Source organism: Molossus molossus, unplaced genomic scaffold (genome assembly GCF_014108415.1).
Source record: "Molossus molossus isolate mMolMol1 unplaced genomic scaffold, mMolMol1.p scaffold_m16_p_15, whole genome shotgun sequence".
In the NCBI taxonomy this organism is placed as follows: Eukaryota; Metazoa; Chordata; class Mammalia; order Chiroptera; family Molossidae; genus Molossus; species Molossus molossus.
This window is the reverse complement of record NW_023425350.1, coordinates 53,465,131-53,485,015: the sequence shown is the minus strand read 5'-3', so window position 1 is coordinate 53,485,015 and position 19,885 is coordinate 53,465,131. Positions and strand designations below refer to the sequence as shown.

The window sequence follows — 19,885 nt, the reverse complement described above, 5'->3', positions numbered from 1 at the left end:
GAATCTGATAATAAAAGACTCTTTGTTAAAATATTTAATAAATTAACACTCTCTCTTGGAAGGGGGAAGCTAATTACAAAGCCCAAGATTGTTAATCATAATGTTTACTTTCTTCAAAAGCACAGACTCAACTACTCCATAATCATTAGACATCAGATTTCTTTCTTTTTCTTTTTTTTAAAAATTTCTGCAAACTGTCATTCCCGGAGGGGATGTTCTTTTCTATGGCTCAGGCTTGGGATATGGCAGACAGAGGAAATGCCAAGACAAACATAAGTTACAAGGGCCATCTTAAAAATAAACAGAACTCTGTGAGAACATCAGGTTGCTTTTGCTGTCTTCAGAAAGGGTCAGATGTTTACGTAGATTTATTTTGTAGGCGAACTGAATGATATCAAAGATTGGGCATACATAGTATTTTGTTGTTGTTGTTGTTTTCTGAGGTGTTTTGACAGTGTTGTGGTTCTTGAATTTTCAAAGCCCTAATATAGGTGAGTGGAGTTGTGACACATGCCACCATCCCAGCTTGAATGACCTTGCACGGGAGCTCTGTGAATGGCTTCTACATCTGGGAATGGAATGTTTCTAGGTTTAAGCAATAGGGGGCATCTTGGATTTGTTCTTTACACATGTTTCTGTAGTCTGATCTTTAGGGCCGTTCTAATGAAAGAAAATCCTGCTTTGGACCTGCTGTGCAAATTAGCCATATGGTGAAGTGTAATATCCCGCTGAATGTCATTACGGGACCCTATGAAAAGTGCTCCCCTTTTCACATGGAAGCAAATTAAAATGGCCCTCTCAGGTTTTTTCCCCCTAAAAAAAAAAAAAAAAAAACCCCTCTGAATAAACCTGTCTTCACTTGGAAGCCGGGACAGTTAAAAGGGAGTTCTCCAGCTGCAGTCAGGGTGGAGAAATTACAGGCTTTGCCTGAGACCAAATGGAAATATTGCTTCCTGTAGGCAAAGCCGGAAGAACAGTGGTGTGTGCTTCCCTTCTTCCATTTCCCTCCCTTGTTCTTTGTGTACTTGTCTTTAGCTACCTCTCAATCCAAGGGTAACTTTTCTGTTATTGTGATTGATTAGATGGACTCCGCCCACTCTCCAGTAGACCCCATATCAATCGCCACCAGGAGAGACACACTAGATGAAGGACTGTTTAGCTAAATAATTGCACAGTAAATATTTAAGGATGAATATAGACGGTCTGTCCCTTTTTACCTATTGTGTAGACACATACCCGGTGAAGTAGTGTTGTCCCAGCATATGTTTTTCTTCCTCCTACAAAACTCACACGTAGGTATTACTAATGTTTGGTGACATATGGAGCTCAGTAATCATATGAAATGTGTAGGGTGTCTGAGTGCATGGTATATACATTATTACCTTTTATCAAGACAAATCCATGGATAGGTCTTTCATCTGGCCTCCCTCCCCCTCCCCCTCCCCCTCCCCCAAGAGCAAGGATCATATGATCCTGACTTATTTGATTACTGATGCACATTTGTGATTTGTAGTAGCTAAAATGTGACCTTTGAGTTTTGTTAGCAATACTTTTTACTACTTTATACAGATAAAAAAAACCTCACTCATTTGCCCACATTTAGTGGCAATACTATGTGTGTTTCCTATGTTTATATCTAGACTAGTGTCTAGACACATGAGGAATAAAGTTGTCACTTGTGTTTTTATTTTTATTTTTAAACATTTATTCAAAACCCATGTTTGTTCCAGCCTTTGTAGCACATGTTTGAAGAAGGGAGTTGAAACAGTGTGTGCAGTAAAAGTGGATCACACTAAATTATGTTGTTTGACCAAAGATTTTTGCATGCAAATGTCAGTGAAAAGAGTATGTACAGTATGATCCTATGCATATGGACAGATGTGTGTATGTGAAATATGTGTCTATTTAGAATAGGAAAATATCTGTAAGGGAGTGTACCAGAAAGTAAACAGTAGTTATCTCCAGGTGACGGGATGATGAATGATTTTATTTTTTCTCTTTGCCTGATCTTTATTGTCCTTCTTCTAAGCCCATATTTTAATTTTGTGATTAAATAGTAATTTAAAAAGAGATAGACAATACAGGAAACACAGCTAAAAGCGAAAGATTTCTCTAAAACCCCCATTTCTGGCATAGCCTGAGGGCCATTTCCTACGGCTAGGATTAATGATTACATTTAGGGAATTGGCAATGGCTTTTGGAGCATTTGATCATTAGTACCTTACTCTCAGTTTTCACAAAATATGATATAATATTTAAGTTAAATATGAATTTAGAAGATAAGTTGCCCAGTAAGTTGAAGAAGAGGTTAACACCCCCTAGATAATATTTCTTTCTTGTGTTTTAACATTAAGTAGAAATAGACTATATTCTGTGATCATTTAGCTCTTCTTATATAGTTGTGCTATAAATGAAAGGCAACGATTTGTTGTAGAGATTTCTTTATAATATAAACTTTAGTATTTAGGTTAAATTCCAGATAGGGTGTACACATTTAACATGGAAAACATTAAACAAAGTCTTGCTTCTAAGTTTTTCTAAACTTTTACTAAAATAGTTAAGATGCGTAGAAGTCTGAAAACTTACAATGGCATTGATAAATAAGGATGATAATTAACATTTCATTGTCTGAATTGGAATAAAAGTGTCTCTAGCTTTAGAGCTGATTGAATGGATTGAGAAGTCCAGGAGGCGAGTGATGTGTGTTTTGCTGCCCTAAACAGAGCAAACCTTAAAAAGTCAGAAGACTTTATTCTTTTTCCACAGTATGCCTTCTGGCTGGAAAATACAACCCTGAATTGATGAATACATTGGTTGTCCACGCCTGTACTGCATGGATTCTCCTTTTTAGGGCTTCCAGACTATGGGGTGAGGGGGAAAGAAGAACGTTGGTACCAACCCAGTTCATTCTGCGCTGGAGAATACTTAATAGTGCTATACAGGAGCACAGATAGGAATTCCCTGCGATATTGTGATTTTTGTTCCTGTAAAGAAGTTCAGGGAGTTAACCATGAGAACTGTGTGGTAGAAGACTGTTTAGCCATATTTCATGTGAACCTAGTAGGCCATTTTCATGCTAGACACTAGAATGAGTTTGTGGATGATCTTTGAAACAGCTTTGGACCCACACCCATGACCCTACTATAAATTGCCACTTCCATAAGGATATTTGATCTACAGCCAGATGAATGGTGAGTGGGCCAAAGACAAGCCACAAACCAAACCTGTGGTCCAGAAAGTGCTCCTATTGTTCAAAGTAGAGCAATTGGGAAAATGAAACAATACAAAACAAAAATTGCAATCTGAAAAATCATACAGGATAAAATGGGAGCAGGAACATCATCCTAAAAGTTCAGAGGAAACATGATCCTAAAAATCAATTTCTATAAGAACCAAAAGGAAATTTTAGAAAATTGTTTGGTCTGAAGAAATCATAATCTCTGTGAAACAGGAACAAAATTCTTTAAAAGAATAAATGGAGACAAAAAAGCAACAGGATGAGATAAGTAGGGATAATTACGAAGAAATGATCATTGCAATAGCAGAAAAAGTGTAAATATCTTAAAAGAAAATATTAATATTTTATTCACACTTTTCTTTTTCTTTTTGGTATGTGCCCCTAGTGGGAACCGAACCTGGGACTCATGTTCTGCAGGCCAACGCTCCAACTGCTGAGCCAATCTGGCCCGGGCTTATTTGCACTTTTAATCATTTATTTAAAGAAATTTATATTGAATGCCATTTATGTGCCAGGCATTGTCTTAGGGCTGGGAACACAACAGTAAATAAGATAAACAAGAAACTTCTTCTCATGGAGCTTGCATCCAAATGAAATGAGGCAGACAGACAGGAAAACAATGTCAGATGGAGATACGTGCTACGCAAAGAATTAACAGAGGGTTATGGGTTAGGCATGACTTTCCATTTTAGATTGGATAGTAGAAAAATCTTCTCTAAGTAGTTGGCATTTACAGTTACATTTTAATTACAAGAAAGAGCCAGACATTTCTTAATTGGTGTCACTTGTGGTTTTTGTGTTAGGTTCTTTTGCACTTTCATTCTGCAGATATTCCTTAGATTATCCTATTTCCTCCCAGGCTTCAGTTACCATCTCTCTGCTAATGATTCTGCCATCCATTATTGTCAGCCTCGCTCTCTCCCCTGAGCTGTAGACCCAAATAGGCCTGCCCCCAAACACTTAGCACTTGTGGAACACACAAACTAAACATGTTTCATGCAGAGGAAGTCATTATCATCAATATCCCCAGATACAGTCAATTCTTGTTATTCGTGGTAGTTATGTTCTATAAAGTCACTCTAAACAATGAGTTAATGAATACTGAGCCATTGCTCCCAGGGAAATACAGGGTTATATTTCTGTGAGCTTCTGATCACAATGTTTTTATCAGCCAGTCAGTTCATAACTTTGTTTTATGTGTGTCTCTCTTTAAAGACACATTATTTAATATATATTGTTGATTCATTAATATTGAATTCATGGCCAATAGCATTCTAACTCATGCCTGAATGAAGCTTATCGAAAACATGTGTTTTCTCTGTAAGGCACATCTTGCCTTATTGAGCTTAGAAACAGTAGATGGCAATTCAGAAGCACAACATTTAAAAAAACACAAAAATGTAAGATGCACAGATGGCCAATAGGTACATGAAAAAGTGCTCAGCATCGCTAATCATCAGAGAAATGCAAATCAAAACCACAATGAGATATCACCTCCCACCTGTTAGATGGCTATTATTCCAAAGACAGGAGATATCAGACATTGGTGAGGATGTGGAGAAAAGGTAACACTTGTGCACTGTTGGTGGGAATGCAAATTGGTGCAGCCACTATGGAGAACAGTATGGAGCTTCCTCAAAAAAATAAAAATAGCCTTACCATATGATGCAGCAATTCCCTTTCTTCATTCTACTCCCTACATTACAACTTCCAAGTGTCTAAAACGTATTGTCTTTAGAGTTGAAGTCCAAGTATCTTAACATGATTTACAAACCTCCAGCCTTATAGCCATGAAGAACTTCTTTCCGTTCATGAGATGTGTGAAGCCTTTTTCTCTGAACCCCTGTGTCTCTACAAGGAACACTCTCCCCCTCCTCCTTTACCTGCCATAGTCTTCTGACTTGTTCTTTAATTATGAGTATAAATGTCATTGTTTTTCTGGGAAGCCTTCTCTGACACACCTCCCACTCAGTGTACACACACACACACCCACACTCTAATCCATGGGATTCTGTATTTTATTTTAATATAATTGCTTAATTGCTAGACTTCCACCATAGACTATAAATTCAGTGAAGGCAGGGCCATTATCAATGTGTACCACAGTGAAGCACGTTATATTTGTTAAGTGACTTGCTTTTCTGTGATATTGTGTATATTTATTAATTATTAGAAAACCTTCGTAGCACTGTAATACTAATGATATAATAACATAAAATGAAAACAAAACATCTTTTCACTTGTCTGCCTATTGTTTTATTTCTATTTTGCTTATACCTTCAATAGCTTTTGAGTTTAAAAAAAGTATTAGTGATGCCCTGGACAGTTTGGCTTTGCAGTTGGAGCATTGGCCTGCGGAGAGTCCTGGGTTCAGTTCCCGCTAGGGGCACATACCAATATATGTGTGCGTGTGTGTGTGTGTGTGTGTGTGTGTGTGTGTCAGTGATCAAAGGACTTTGATGCTGAAGTGGCAAACCTCTGCAGTTTATTGACCTATTTGTGACTAATAGGCAGACACTTCATCAGTTACTCAGCTGGACTGCTCAGACATCTGCTTCTCAAATTCCACCTGTAAGCACTGAGTTGACAAAATTGGCAGAGGAAATAGAATAATCAGAGGTGAATTATTTTAGTAGCCACTAGGGAAAATTGAACTCATTTTTGTAAATTAGATAAGTTGGTCTTTTCTTACATTTTTATTCTATTGAATGATGATTTGAAAGGTAAAATTATATCTAGTTTAAAATTAAGTAGAGGTTCATGATTTGGTTTTTGTATAGAATTTCATCTTGTGTATTTTCTATAATCTATAACAAATAATTCAATTAGTATACTATGGTCTAATTAAAGAGAAGTCTTTCCCTAACTTCTCAGCTAAGTGTATCTTGGCTCCAAGGCATGTTGAACGAGTAACGTCACACCAGAATAATAAAGGGCCTGTAGGACTGCTAACCTGAGAATGAAAAGCCCTTCAGTGCGTACGGGATGTAATTGACATTTAACAACACCACTACGCCGCGAGATGGTGACAAGTGGGGAACCACTTTAACAAACCAACAGGCAGTTTCCACTTTTTATTTTTTAAACAGAATCATTTGCTACCTCATTAACTTACGGACTAAGAAAGCCTTGAAATAGCTATCTTAATGTTTGATTTTAGTTTATAGGCAGAAAAACTCAGGTGTGTACAGTTATAATCACTTTAGTATTTTAAAACCTGTGTGTTTAAGTTACACCAGGGGTCAACAAATCATGATCCACGGGCCAAATCTTGCCTGTTGCCTGTTTCTGTGTGACCTGTGAACTAAAAATAGCTTATATTTTTAAGTGGTTGGTAAAAAATCAAAAGAAGAAGAATATTTTGTGACAGGTGAAAATTATATGAAATTGGAAGTTTTAGTTTCCACAAGTAAGGTTTATTGGAACCCAGTCACCCCGATGTAAGTGTGTCCGTGGCAGTGTTTGCAGAGGAGTTAAATAGTTGCAATCGACACAACGGGGCTAAGCAAGCCGAAAAATGGTTCCTGTCCTGCCTTGTATGGAGAACATTAGGTAACCCCTAAGTTGTGCTTTTGCGTTTTCCTGAAATCAACTTTCCCAATTCAAAGAAGTCATGTTGGGTAATATTCGTCAGACTTTTGGGAAGGTGAAGGACACTGATCGAGGTACTGCAGGAAGTTTATACTTACTCACGTGGGCAGGGCTCTCACTTTCTTAATTGATTTATTTTAAAAACTTTTTAAACGAGCACTTGCATAGTGGTTATTATTTATCAGGCACTAATTTAAAAGCTTTGTAACTCTTCTGAACCTTTATAACAACGTCGTGTGGTTGGTATCTCTATGAATGAGGAAACCACAGCTCATCTGTTGGGGAAAGTTAAATAGTTAAATAGTGGAAGTTAAATTAGAGAAAGGGAAGGTATCTAGCTAGCCATGTGAGTTGTAGAGCTAGTAAGGGGCAGAGCCATGATTTGAACGAAATAGTTTGGTTCCAAAATCCTCATCTTAACCACTGTGCAATGCTGTCTCTCCTTTTCCACTCTCGTTTATTTAGAGAAGTCTTGGATTAAAGCAGAAATTGGTCAGAATGGGAGCATCATTTTTCAAAGCTCTATTCGTTTTCTTGGGCTGCTATAAGAAACTGGGTGGCTTCAAACAACAGAAATTTGTGCTGTGATAGTTTTGGAGGCTAGAAATCTAAAATCAAGGCATCAGAAGGCCATCCTTCCTTCCAGACTCTGGGTGGAACCCTTCCTCGCATCATCCCAGCTTCTGGCAGTGGCTCTCACTCCTCTGTGCTCCTTGATTTGCAGCTGCACCACTCCAATGTCTGTGTCACCACGTGATGTCCTGTTTGTCTCTCTTTCTGTGTCTCTTCTCCTCTCTTTTGAGGACACCAGTTATATTGGATTAAGGGCCACCCTACTCTAGAAGGACTGCATATTAATCTAACTAATTACATCAGCAATGACCCTATTTCTAAATATGGTTACATTGAGAGATCCCAGTCACAGAGCTCTTGAGACAGCTCTTATTCCTCTAGCACCTACAGTTAAGCCCAGGCACCCCAAAAGAAAGGTGGAAAGTATGCACTAAGAATTTCCAGGGCTTTGTTCCCTCCCCTTCCCTTCCCCCCTTCCCCTCCCCCTTCCCCTCCCCCTCACCATTCCCTCCCCCTCTCCTCCCTTCCCCTCCCCTCCTCTCCCCTCCCCTTTCCTTCCCTTTCCTTTCTCCTCCCTCCCTTCCTCCACCTGTCCCTCCCTTCCTCCTCCTTTCCTTTCTATCTTATGTCAATTCTGTGCTAGAATATATTTTATCTGGGAGGACTGATTTGCTGTTCTCAGTTCCTACCTTTTTCCTGCCTCTCTTTGGCCCTTTGCTCATGATTGGATTTTATTCTGAACATTTTTTCTTCTGTAATGTTCTGTAAAGTTTTTTAAGGAACATTTTCTCAACTCTTACAACCTATGAGAATGTTGGTTTGTCTTTATTCTTGTGAATCCATGATAGTTGATTCAGAAACCAGTTTTGGTGTTTTGGAGGTTGAGTTCTGAGAAACTTGTATCCATCCCTATGGGATTTGTAAGTAAGGGTCAAGAAATGATAATAGTTATTTTTATTTTTTCTATGATTATTATCATTGTTAAACTAACAGCTTTTGAGAAATGTGGGAATTCCCCAGTTCCAGACCTGGGAGCTTCTCTTTCCCATGAAATACTAAAGTAATTGGTCCACTCATGTCAACTCATTTTCTTTCATTTATTTTTAGGGTGCCCGGGAAACGTTTGAGAACTACTACCGAAAACAGAGGCGAAAACAAGCCCGTTTGGTGCTCCAGCCTCCGTCTAACATGGTAGGATCAGCACCTTTACTTCTCTCACTTTTCTTTTCTGGTATCTTTTAATTATCTTGCATATGTGCTTAAAATATTTTAGTTAGTCTGAGACCGCTATTGATGAATGTAAGAAAATAGCAACTCCAACACCTATTGATTACTATGTGTTAGGCATTGTTCTGAGTCTCATTTTGCCCTCCCCGTAACCCAATGAGGTAGGTACTATTATTATATTTATGTAATAGTCTTGGGAACTGAGACTTAAGAAGTTAAGAAGTTGATCTTTAACTCTGTCTTAATGTATCCAAACATGAATAATAACTTTTTTTTCCCTTTGTTGCAGCATGAAACTTTAGATGGCTACAGGAAGTATTTTAATCAAATTGTAGGGTAGGTATATGAGTGTATGTGTGTGTATGTGTGTTATTTGTGGGACTTGGAAAAATCATTTTTTTATTGGGATTTTTTTTTTTTTAATTCTTAAGACATGATTTAGTTTTGATTTTCTGATGATTTTAAAGGAATGTTCTGTTGCTTTCAATGTTACATTGTTGCAAAGGACTTTTTGTGGATAAAGGGAGAAAAACATTATTATATTTGATGTTTTGTTTCTCCATTCTTGGTAAAAGAGAACCAAATAATCAGCAAAAGTTGACAAACTTTTTCTAAAAAGGCCAGATAAGTATTTTAGGCTTAGTAGGCCATAGGGTTGTTGTTGTTGTTGTTTTTTGTCACAACTAGTCAGTTCTGTTGCAATGTGAGCAATTATAGACAATACACAAATGAGTGAGCGTGGCTGTGTTTTATCACAACAGTATTTTTTTTTTTTTTTTATCCTCACCCGAGGATATTTTTCCACTTTTTGTACAGATAGAGTGGGAGGGAGAGAGAGGAAGGGAGAGACAGACAGAAACATCGACGTGAAGGAACACATCGAGTGGCTGCCACCCGCACGACCAACCAGGGCCGGGGACAAACTGCAACCGAAGTACGTGCCCTTAGCGGGAACCGAACCCGGGTCTCTCCAGACCGCAGGCCGACGCTCTAACCGCTGAGCCAAACTGGCCAGGGCCACAACAGTATTTATAAAAGCACACAGTGGGTTAGATTCACCCAAGGGTTATAGAGTTTGCCACCCTCATCTCGAGTATCTGTACTGTTACGGAATTGCAGTTCCCAGATAAATATCCCAAATATAGGCTTCTTATTCTTATTGTCAAATAATGACTTTGCAGTTAAAAGGAAAAAAATTGGATTGTTTCATGAAACTCCTTTTTTTTAAGATTAAACCATTTCAATGTAATTGATAGTTTTAATTAAAATATAACTATTCTGTATTTTAAAGAATTGTTTTAATTAGTATTGACATTTAGGCAAGATAGCTGAAGATACATTTTAAAAGCATAAATATATAAAAGCCACAGCAAAATATAAAAAAAAATAAGTATTTTTTTTTTTTTTAACTTTTGTAAGATACATTTTCAATACTTTGTTTCGAAAGTCCATATAAGGATAAGGGGTAATTATTTTGATATTTTGTGTGTTGGATTGGGTTCTTAAAATATATGTGTTTTAGCTTTCATTGTCTCTTTAAAACCTATTGGTTTTTAAAAATATACTAATGGCCTGATGGTTTTAATATGGTAAAATAAAGCCTCCTTTACCTATAAACATTTTCTTGCCTTTTAAATTGCTGGATACCATGGTGGTTAACATTGAACAGAAATGTAACTCTGATTTCTGTAAAAGTGGTTAAGAAGATATCAAGATCAGGGGCATACTTTTAAGTCCAAGAAATCTGTTTCATTTATTATACCAAACAGCTTTCTTTAAGAAAAGATGATCATTAACTTAGAATTTAGTGGCAGCCCTTAATGTTTGTCAAACCCTTGAGATAGTATGAAAACTGTAATTTCTGACAGCTGTGCTTTTTTTCCCCCTCAATCTTAGCTTTTTTGTGGTTGAAGATCATATTTTACACACAACCCAGGGCTTAGTAAATAGAGCCTACATCGATGAACTATGGGAAATGGCACTTTCCAAAACCATAGCTGCACTCCGTACCCACTCGGTATGTAAGAAGCCCAAGAGAAGTTCTTTCTTTGCGCCTATTATCTATCTGCTATTCAGTGTTGTACTGTTTTAAAATAATCATATGTGTATCATTGGAATCTGAGATCAGGGTGCCAGCATGGGGGTTGCTGGTGAAGAGACTTTCTTCCTGGTTTGGAAATGGCTACATTCTTATTATGTCCTCTTATTATCTAAGGCCCTGTCTCTAAATATAGCCATCCTGGGGCAGCCCACTTGGGTTCTCTCCCTGCTGTGGGGAGTCTATCTGTCTTTCAAATAAACTTTCCTAGTGCTTAAAAAAATAAAAATAAAAAAGGCATCCTGATGGTTAGCATTTCAGCATATGTATTTGGGGGGACACAACATTCGGTCCATAGCATCTGTTATTTCCCAACATATTTTGAAGGCCACCTTTGCTATCTCATGATATGTATTCTAGGCTCTATGATTCTCCCTTTCCCTTTCCTTCTGTATGTCTTGAGTCAATACAGCATTGTTTTGATTATATTACATTTGATATACTATGGTTTAATTTTTTTATAGGACATGTGTATTCTGTAAAATCCTCTTTTTAAAATATGCTATTTATCTTATTTTTTAAGATTAATTTGAAAATTACTTTGTCACATCCCCCCCTTGAGTCTTATTATACAGTAAATCTGTACATTTAATTGGAAATAATTGACATTTTTATAATTCTGATATTTTTCATCAAGAATATATATATTTTTCTCCTACTTGTTCTTATGTCTTTTGGTAAAATATTTTATATGCTCTCCATTTAAGTCCTATTTTTGGTGCTTTATGTTTTTTTTTCAAGATATATATTTTATCTTCACCTGAGGATATGCTCATTGATTTTTTGAGAGAGAGAGGAAGGGGTTGGGGGTAGGGAATCAATCAGTTGTCTCCCGTGCATGTCCTGACCGGGAATCAAACCCACAACCTTTTGGTGTACAGGAGGATGCTCCAACCAACTGAGCCATCTGGACAGGGCTTAGGCAATATTTTGAGGAAGGGTCCCCCCCCCCATCATATTTATTAACTTGTATTGCTCTAATTCTATGGGAATCTTATATTTTGTTTGTTTTATATGTGTTCATTTCAGCGATTTTTACCAATTTTATTTTATTCCTGGGAAAAGCTGTTTTTTTTTTTTAGAAAACTTAGATTTCTTTCAAGCAATTCTTTTATGTAAAGCAGTAGTTCTTGATTTTGCATGTGACTGATACATTTGGTGAAGCCACGGGACAAATCTGTAGGACTCTCAGCAGGACAATATCCCTCTTCATCATGCAGTCACATTGGATGCATTAAGAGCAGGACACTTTCCACGTGTGCTGATTAGAGTATATATATGTGTGTGTAGAAAGTAATCTTATTGGAGTATCTCTTTGTAAATCGACTGTATATTCTTTTGAATTGAAGAATAAATGACAAAATGCTCCCCCCTCTCCCCCCAATAGTTCAGCATCAATCTACAGAGGAAGTAGATTAGTGGTTGCTTAGGGCTAAGAGTAAGGATGGGGTGGCTTAAAGGACACTGAATCTTCTTCTTTTTTTTTTTTTTTTGAGGTGAAGAAAATGTTCTAAACTTGACTGTATTTGTGTCTGCACGTATCTGTAAATATACAAAAAACTAAAAACCAAAGAATTAGGTACTTTAAATGAGTAACTTGTGTAGTATGGGAATTGTATCTCAAGAGAGCTATTAAAAAATAAGTTAACATCACCACATTTACTCACTGAACCATTTTATCCATTATGAGATGAAGTAGTTGATACCACAGATGCTAATTCTGTTTCATGACACTGTTTATGGTATTGTATTACCCAGCAAGCAAAGCAAAATAAGAACGACCCAAACATCCAAACAAATCTCAAAGCAAGCTCTATATTTGAGTGATTATGTTTTTTGTTTATCAAAAATCATGTATAGCCTCGGCTGTGATTTGTCCCCGGCCCTGGTTGGTTATGCAGGTGGCAGCCGCTTGATGTGTCCCTTTCACGTCGATGTTTCTCTCGTTCTCTCTCTTCCTCTCTCTCCCTCCCACTCTATCTGAACAAAAAATGGAAAAATGTCCTCGGGTGAGGATTAAAAAAAACCCAAAAAATCATGTATATATTTTGAACTTTTTTTTTTTTTTTATTCTCACCCGAGGACATTTTTTCCATTGTTCTGTTCAGATAGAGTGGGAGGGAGAGAGAGGAAGAGAGAGAGAGAGAAACATCGACGTGAAAGGGACACATCGAGTGGCTGCCACCCGCACGACCAGCCAGGGCCAGGGATAAACTGCAACTGAGGCACATGTCCTTAGCGGAAACCGAACCCGGGTCTCTTTGGGCCGCAGGCTGACGCTCTAACCGTTGAGCCAAACTGGCCAGGGCTATATTTTGAACTTTTTATGTCACTATTTAAAACTACTCTTTTACTTTTTCAATTAAATTATTAGTCATTGCGTAATTTGGAAACATTTAAAAAGATATAATATTTCAGGTAACTAATGTATGTAATAGCCTCATGCTGATTTCAAAACAATAAAGATCTTACATAATCTGTCTCACTTAGAGTTAAATTTAGCAATATACTAAAAAAATAATATGCTAATACAAAGGAGAGTTCATATCAGGAATGGTTCCATATTAGATATGCTAATATACTTTCTAATATGATTGTTAATATAATTGATAAACAGATTGATAATACTGAAAAGGTATTTTTAAGATTTATAATGATGGAACAGTGTAATCCTTTGTGGCTCAAAAAACTTACTTTTTATAGATATAAAATATTGCTCATTTTTTCTTATTAGTAGTTGAGAGTGTATACTGTGATAGTTTTATACACATCCACACCCACACCCATTACCTGACATATACATATTTTAAGTTTATTTATTTATTTTTAAAATAAGTTTTTAACTTGATTTTTTTTTTAGAGAGAGAAGAAGGGAGAGAGAGATAGAAACATCGATGTGAGAGAGAAACATCGTTTGGCTACCTCCTGCACACCCTCTATTGGGGATTGAGCCTGCAACCTGGGCATGTGCCCTGACTGGGTATGGAACCCGGACCTCTCAGTCCCTGGGAGGATGCCCAATCCACTGAGCCACACTGGCTGGGCATTTTCAGTTTTTTTGAGTCAAAGGGTATACTAAGCATGTGTCTTCCAAGTCTCCTAACCAAATTCTCATGGAAATAACATGGGGGGGTGGGGTGGGGGGTGGGGAGGAACAAACTAAAAGAAAAACTCTACAAAGTAGCATCTATAGGCTAGAAATTTCAAAAAAAATTTTTGAACTTAGAAAAGAGATGGAATCAGAACAATGTCTGACCCCAGGAATAAAACTTAGATTATGTATGGTAGGGGATAGTTATTGTCAAAATAGGAGATATTCTTCCAAATGGAATATAGGAACACTTAAAATTCAGAGTCAAACAAATACAATGAGTAGGAATTATAAGGGAAATTATTTAGAGGTTTCAATAACCCTTGACTAGCCAGCTGCTTACCCAGTTCCTCTGGCCAACCTTACCGTCTAAATAAAGAGGCAATAGCATGATTGGCAAAATTCTCTGGTACCACTTATTGAACAAAGTGATTCTTCTGCCCCACCCATTTATAAAGAGCCTGTACTGTTTCTTGGGAAATAGACTTAAAACTGCAGAGGATGAAACCAATACCACTTAAACCGTACTAATTAACCTAGTCCTTCATTCCATAACATAAACAAATTGCCAAGGGTCATAAAATATTTGAGGAAAATCAATCGCAGCAAACAGAAAACAACAATAAACAACTAGAGTAGCTATTCTTTAGCCAATATAAATAGTTCAAGGACTACGAAAAAATATACAAAGTAATAATCATTTCTCAGTTTATAGGAATATAGGAGGCTATGTTATTCGTACCAACTATTCAGTTGGACTAACTAGAAAAACTACTTTGTGTGTGTGTGTGTGTGTGTAAATCTATATATATTTATCATATAAGATGTTCCTTAAGTCTTAGTAAGGATATTAAGGAATTACCAGGTCAAATCCAAGGGACACTTGGGATAGGTAAACATTTAAACTGCCTTTGCCTTGGGCTCACTTGTTAATCCAGACAATTTGAACTTAGATTTTGACAGCCTGTTGGGCCTACCCAAGATGGAGGTGGAAAATATGAAAGGAAAGTTGAGGAACATAGATAATTGATATAGAGTTTTGGTTGTATCTAATAAAGATTAAGAAAGAAAGGATAGTCACCAAGGAGGGGACTTTAATAATTAAAGAAACAAAAGAAAGAAATGTCCCTGCGGGAAGAGAGACTATATTATTAAAGTTGAAAGGATATATCTTGTGTCATGGAGGGTAAATGACAGCAGACAAGTTTTTCACATCTGAAATTTTATATTTTAATTTGAGAGCAAAAGAAAAGTATTTTTAAACATATCAGGATTTAAAAGTTTACTTTTTACCTATCCTATCTTATTGGTGTTCTATAATAAGGAATGTAAAGTGGAAAAGAAATCCAAAATGTAAGATGAGATAGGATTAAATACAATATGTTAAAAAGAGAGTAAAACTCATGGATAAATCTAAATAACTGAGTATTTGTTTGCAAGGTTTAATGCTATTAAGAATCTATACAAAAGGAGAGGCTTAATGTTTAAAAAGTTTAAGTGAAAACTCCAGATTATTTCAAGTAAACTAGTGGGCAGAAAGTATATAACTTATTAATGAGGTACTTTAAAAGAATTGCAATGAAAAACAAAGAAACAAACAAAAAGAAACAATTATAAATAGAAACTTAAAATGGAAAAAGTCCAGATATGTCAGTAATCACAGGGAATGTAAGAGTTAGAACGTTTTATAGTTTGGTTACTAAGAGAGTCATACATAGTTAAGATTACCTACAAAGACTGAATATAAAGAAAGGGGAGCAGAAATGGCAATATTCTGTAAGGCAAATAGAACTGAAGTTGAAGACCATTAAATGGGGGAGGAGAGGCACATTTTGTATTAATATTAGTTTTAACCTACCAAAAAGACAATAGCTTATATGCAGGAGACAACAAGCATAAATATGTATAAAAACAAAAACTGCTAGTTATAAGAAGAGAAACTGATGAACCACACCATTGTAGGAAAATTTAACTACATTTTTCAGGAATTGAAATATCAAGTATAGAGTAAGTAACCAAACTATGAGTAAGAGAATTGAATACCGAAATCAGTGAAATTTAATATAGTGATTTATACATCTTACTATCCTGCTGTCATCTGTCATTTCAGTTTTCAGGTTTGTTAATAAGAGATTATATGTGGACTTTATTTGTTTTGTTTTTTTTTTTAAATCCTCACCCGAGGAAATTTTTCCATTTTTTTGTTCAGATAGAGTGGGAGGGAGAGAGAGGAAGAGAGAGAGAGAGAAACATCGATGTGCAAGGGACACATCGAGTGGCTGCCACCCGCATGACCAACCAGGGCCAGGGACAATTGACTAGTTTTGCTTTTGGTTTCATTGATCAAATCTTTCTTGTGTTCTCTAAGTCATTGATTTCTGCTTTTATTTTGATCAGTTTTGTTCTCTGACTTACGTATGGTTTCTTTTGGCTTTTTGGGCCTAGCTTCATGAGTTGAGTGCTTAGTTTGTTTACTTTTAATCTTTTCTGTTTTCTAATATTTGCATATTAAGAAATGATTTTATTTTGAAAATAGCTTTAGCCACATTTCATACGTTTTGATATGAAGTATTCATTGTTGTTCATTTAAAAATAATCTGCAATATTAATTTGGTTTATTCTATAACTGAAGAGTTATTTAGAAGTGTGTTTTTTAAATTTTCAAGTTTTAAATATAGATCATGGCTTACTGGAGTCTCTACTTAGCTCTTCCCTGGCCAAATCTAGTGTTACCTTAAATCAGGTGTTAGGCCTTTTCTTGAGAGCCTTCATCAGGTGAAGCAGTAAATAATTAAATCACAATTTAGTTTTATTTTTAATAATTAAATTTTTTCTTAATTGTCTTTTTTTTTTTTTTTTTTAGTCGTATTGCTCTGATCCAAACCTCGTGTTAGATTTGAAGAACCTCATTGTGCTTTTTGCTGATACACTTCAGGTTTGTGACTTCTGTTTACATATATTATCTAGATTAGTATTTTATCAGCTCTAAGCCTTTTAACTGTCTTCTATCTATCTAAGCATGAATTAAGTACCGTTCAGTTTTTAGTTGTTTTTCTTCTTTTCCTGGAGCTAGAGCTTTTAATTTCTTTGTAGCATTTCCTGATCATCACTTTGGTGGTCACGTTTATGTTCTCATAAATAGTTCCCATCCCCCCCTTATTTTCCTTAGAGCAAATCAATGAATTTTACCAGCTACTACCTTAGTTTTCTTAATTCAGATATAGTGCCCGAGTGGCTTTAGAGTTTCTTAACTACCATCTTGAATCATGAATATTGATTTAAACCACATATTAATATTAATAAAATAACATTAGAAGTGAGTGAGATTGGTAGCATTTTCAGTTACTCTCCCTATTCCTGATGTTTGTGAAGTGTTATAGGCAGAGTTGTAGGGAGAGCTTAGCTGATGTTATAACCTGTATATATTGATGTTAATTTTCATCTTTTAATTTTTTTCTGACTGGTTTAAATATTTTGGTATGTACCTTTTTAATTCTTGAGAGATAAATACTAGGTATTAGGTGAGAATGAAAGACTGTTTATCATGATTACATTTAAGTTGTTGGCCAAAGGAACAAAAATATCTTTCAATGCCTAAACTCTCATATTACTAAAAAAAAAATCACCTTATAAAATGAAGCTGTTTTCTTCCTTTGTTTCAGGTTTATGGTTTTCCTGTAAATCAGCTTTTTGACATGCTGTTAGAGATCAGAGATCAGTATAGTGAAACTCTGCTAAAGAAGTGGGCAGGTATTTTCAGGTGAGAAATTATCTATAGTCGTGTGTGTGTGTGTGTGTGTGTGCGTGCGCGCACACACATGTGCATTCATTGTTTATGCATAAGTTTTTTCAGATGTAATGAGCAACAAGTAGGCTTATATTTTGTACCTATGATCTAGATTATGAATGGTAATAAAAGTAAATTTCAGTGATGTCTCAAATAAAGTTCCCAAGTTATCCAAAATCAATGTGAATCAGTGTGTTAGTGTCTACCATGTGGGAGTCCTTAAATCCCACTGTGGCTTGTTTGTTCTTTTGAATACATGTCAGATATCTTGGTTTGTACCATCTATATCATCTTGTGTCTTCTTACACATTTTTTTTGTTTTCTCTTTGAATATCATGTCTCGTCTACTGCTCACTCATAAGGTAGTTGCTTTTGAGCCTTTTTGAATAATTTAGCTTCTTTGGAACCTTTTTTGAAGATTCACTTATGTGATTCCTCATCTTTTTCATTCTCTACACACAGAGAAGAGGCCTATTACAATCCAGTGTTTGAAGCACATTATTTAAGTAGTTGTTGTAACATGCATATAACAATGAGGAAGTTCTTTTGTTACACCTCTCACAGATAGCTCCTTGAACTGGCATACACTCCATGTCATTCACTTCAGTTTCTTCTCCTTTTGAATCTTGACTTAAAGTGATCCCTGCTTACCACAAGACCGCTTCCTGGATCAGCTTACCCGGCTTTCAGATTCTTACATTGCTCCTTCAATCTTAACTCTTTATCGTTTATGATAATCACATAGTGAAACTTATTTGTATATTAATATAAACATTTATGTTTCCAAGAACCAGGTTTATCTAATGCTATAATTGTATTTAATGGAGGATTATCTCTATAGGAACCTTGAAAATTAGTATCATGATATATTCATGGTTTTAAGAGCATCTGAGCCCTGGCCAGTTTGGCTCAGCTGTTAGAGCGTCGGCCTGCGGTCTGGAGAGACCCGGGTTCGGTTCCCGCTAAGGGCACGTACTTCGGTTGCAGTTTGTCCCCGGCCCTGGTTGGTCGTGCGGGTGGCAGCCACTCAATGTATCCCTTCACGTCGATGTTTCTCTCTCTCTCTCCCTTCCTCTCTCTCCCTCCCACTCTATCTGTACAAAAAATGGAAAAATGTCCTCGAGTGAGGATAAAAAAAAAAAAAAGAGCATCTGACCCGATATCTTCAGTAAATTTATGTTTTGATTTTGATAGTATGGTTTTTGCTTTTATAGAACCCCAGTTTGGTTAAAAAGTCAGAACCTATGGATGCAAAAAATTTCATTCTTAATATAGAGCAGTAGATGAAGTAAATGAATATAATTTGGATTTATTATGGGAGTTACTTTTCCTCGTCTGCCAAATTTGAAAGTTAGAATAGAAGATCTAGAATAGAAATAAAATATATCTTATTTAAAAACAAAAAAACAAATGAAACCCCTTTGCTTTTTCCAGAACACACATTCTTTTATTGTTAACTTACTTGCCTTAAGTCTTCAATATGTTGCCTTAAATTTTCCGTCTCAACTGTAAATCTCAAATACCGTGAAATCAAGTTTATAATTGTGTTCTATTTGTTTCAGAGTGTAGTTTTCTTCTAAGGTTGTCCTTACCTGAAATCCAATATTTATGTTGTAAAAGGAATAGCCCAGGGACTTGGAAATGTTTATTTTGGGTTGTGGTATATATACACACAACTATTGGTATTCACCCGAAAATTACTTGTGATTACTACAGTGATTAACCCATCCTTCCTTCCTTCTTTTCTTTGTTTATTTTCTTTATAGAAACATACTTGATTCTGACAACTACAGTCCTATACCAGTAACAAGTGAAGAAATGTACAAAAAGGTGGTAGGACAATTCCCATTCCAAGATACAGAGCTGGAAAAGGTAAGGATACTTTAAAATAAACTTCTTAGTTTGGTTTGGATCCTTTACAAGCTTTCATTGTATCAGTCCCATTAAAGGTGTTACCTCTAACTCTGGGTTCGAACTAGAACACCTTAGTTTTGGATGCTTTGGACTTAGAACAGGAGTTTCTGTTTTGGGAGTCAGTAGATGGCTTTGTGGATCCCCTTTGAAGTATTTGGAAGATTGAAGTGTTTGGTTTACACTTTGAAGTACTTGGTTTTATTATACCCCCTAGGATATTTTCTCCCCAAAACATACAGTGAAATTCACCTTGTATGCTATGTTATGCTATGTAATGCTATTGGTTTTGACAATGCATTGAGTCATGTATGTACTAACACAACAATGACACAGTCCAGTTCTGTCATCCCCCAAATTCCCTCCTGC

General features: G+C 36.2%; 1 protein-coding gene across 2 annotated transcripts in view; it reads left to right on the top strand.

Annotated features, from left to right (window-relative positions):
- Nucleotides 1-19,885, top strand: part of EXOC6B (exocyst complex component 6B) — a 548,300-nt gene that overhangs the window by 266,139 nt on the left and 262,276 nt on the right. For both annotated transcript variants that reach the window (XM_036262943.1, XM_036262944.1), the window contains exons 9-14: nt 8,510-8,593; nt 8,919-8,965; nt 10,526-10,646; nt 16,682-16,753; nt 17,481-17,578; nt 19,372-19,477. In XM_036262943.1, the coding sequence (XP_036118836.1) occupies nt 8,510-8,593; nt 8,919-8,965; nt 10,526-10,646; nt 16,682-16,753; nt 17,481-17,578; nt 19,372-19,477 (528 nt within the window). The remainder of the gene's footprint in view (nt 1-8,509; nt 8,594-8,918; nt 8,966-10,525; nt 10,647-16,681; nt 16,754-17,480; nt 17,579-19,371; nt 19,478-19,885) is intronic.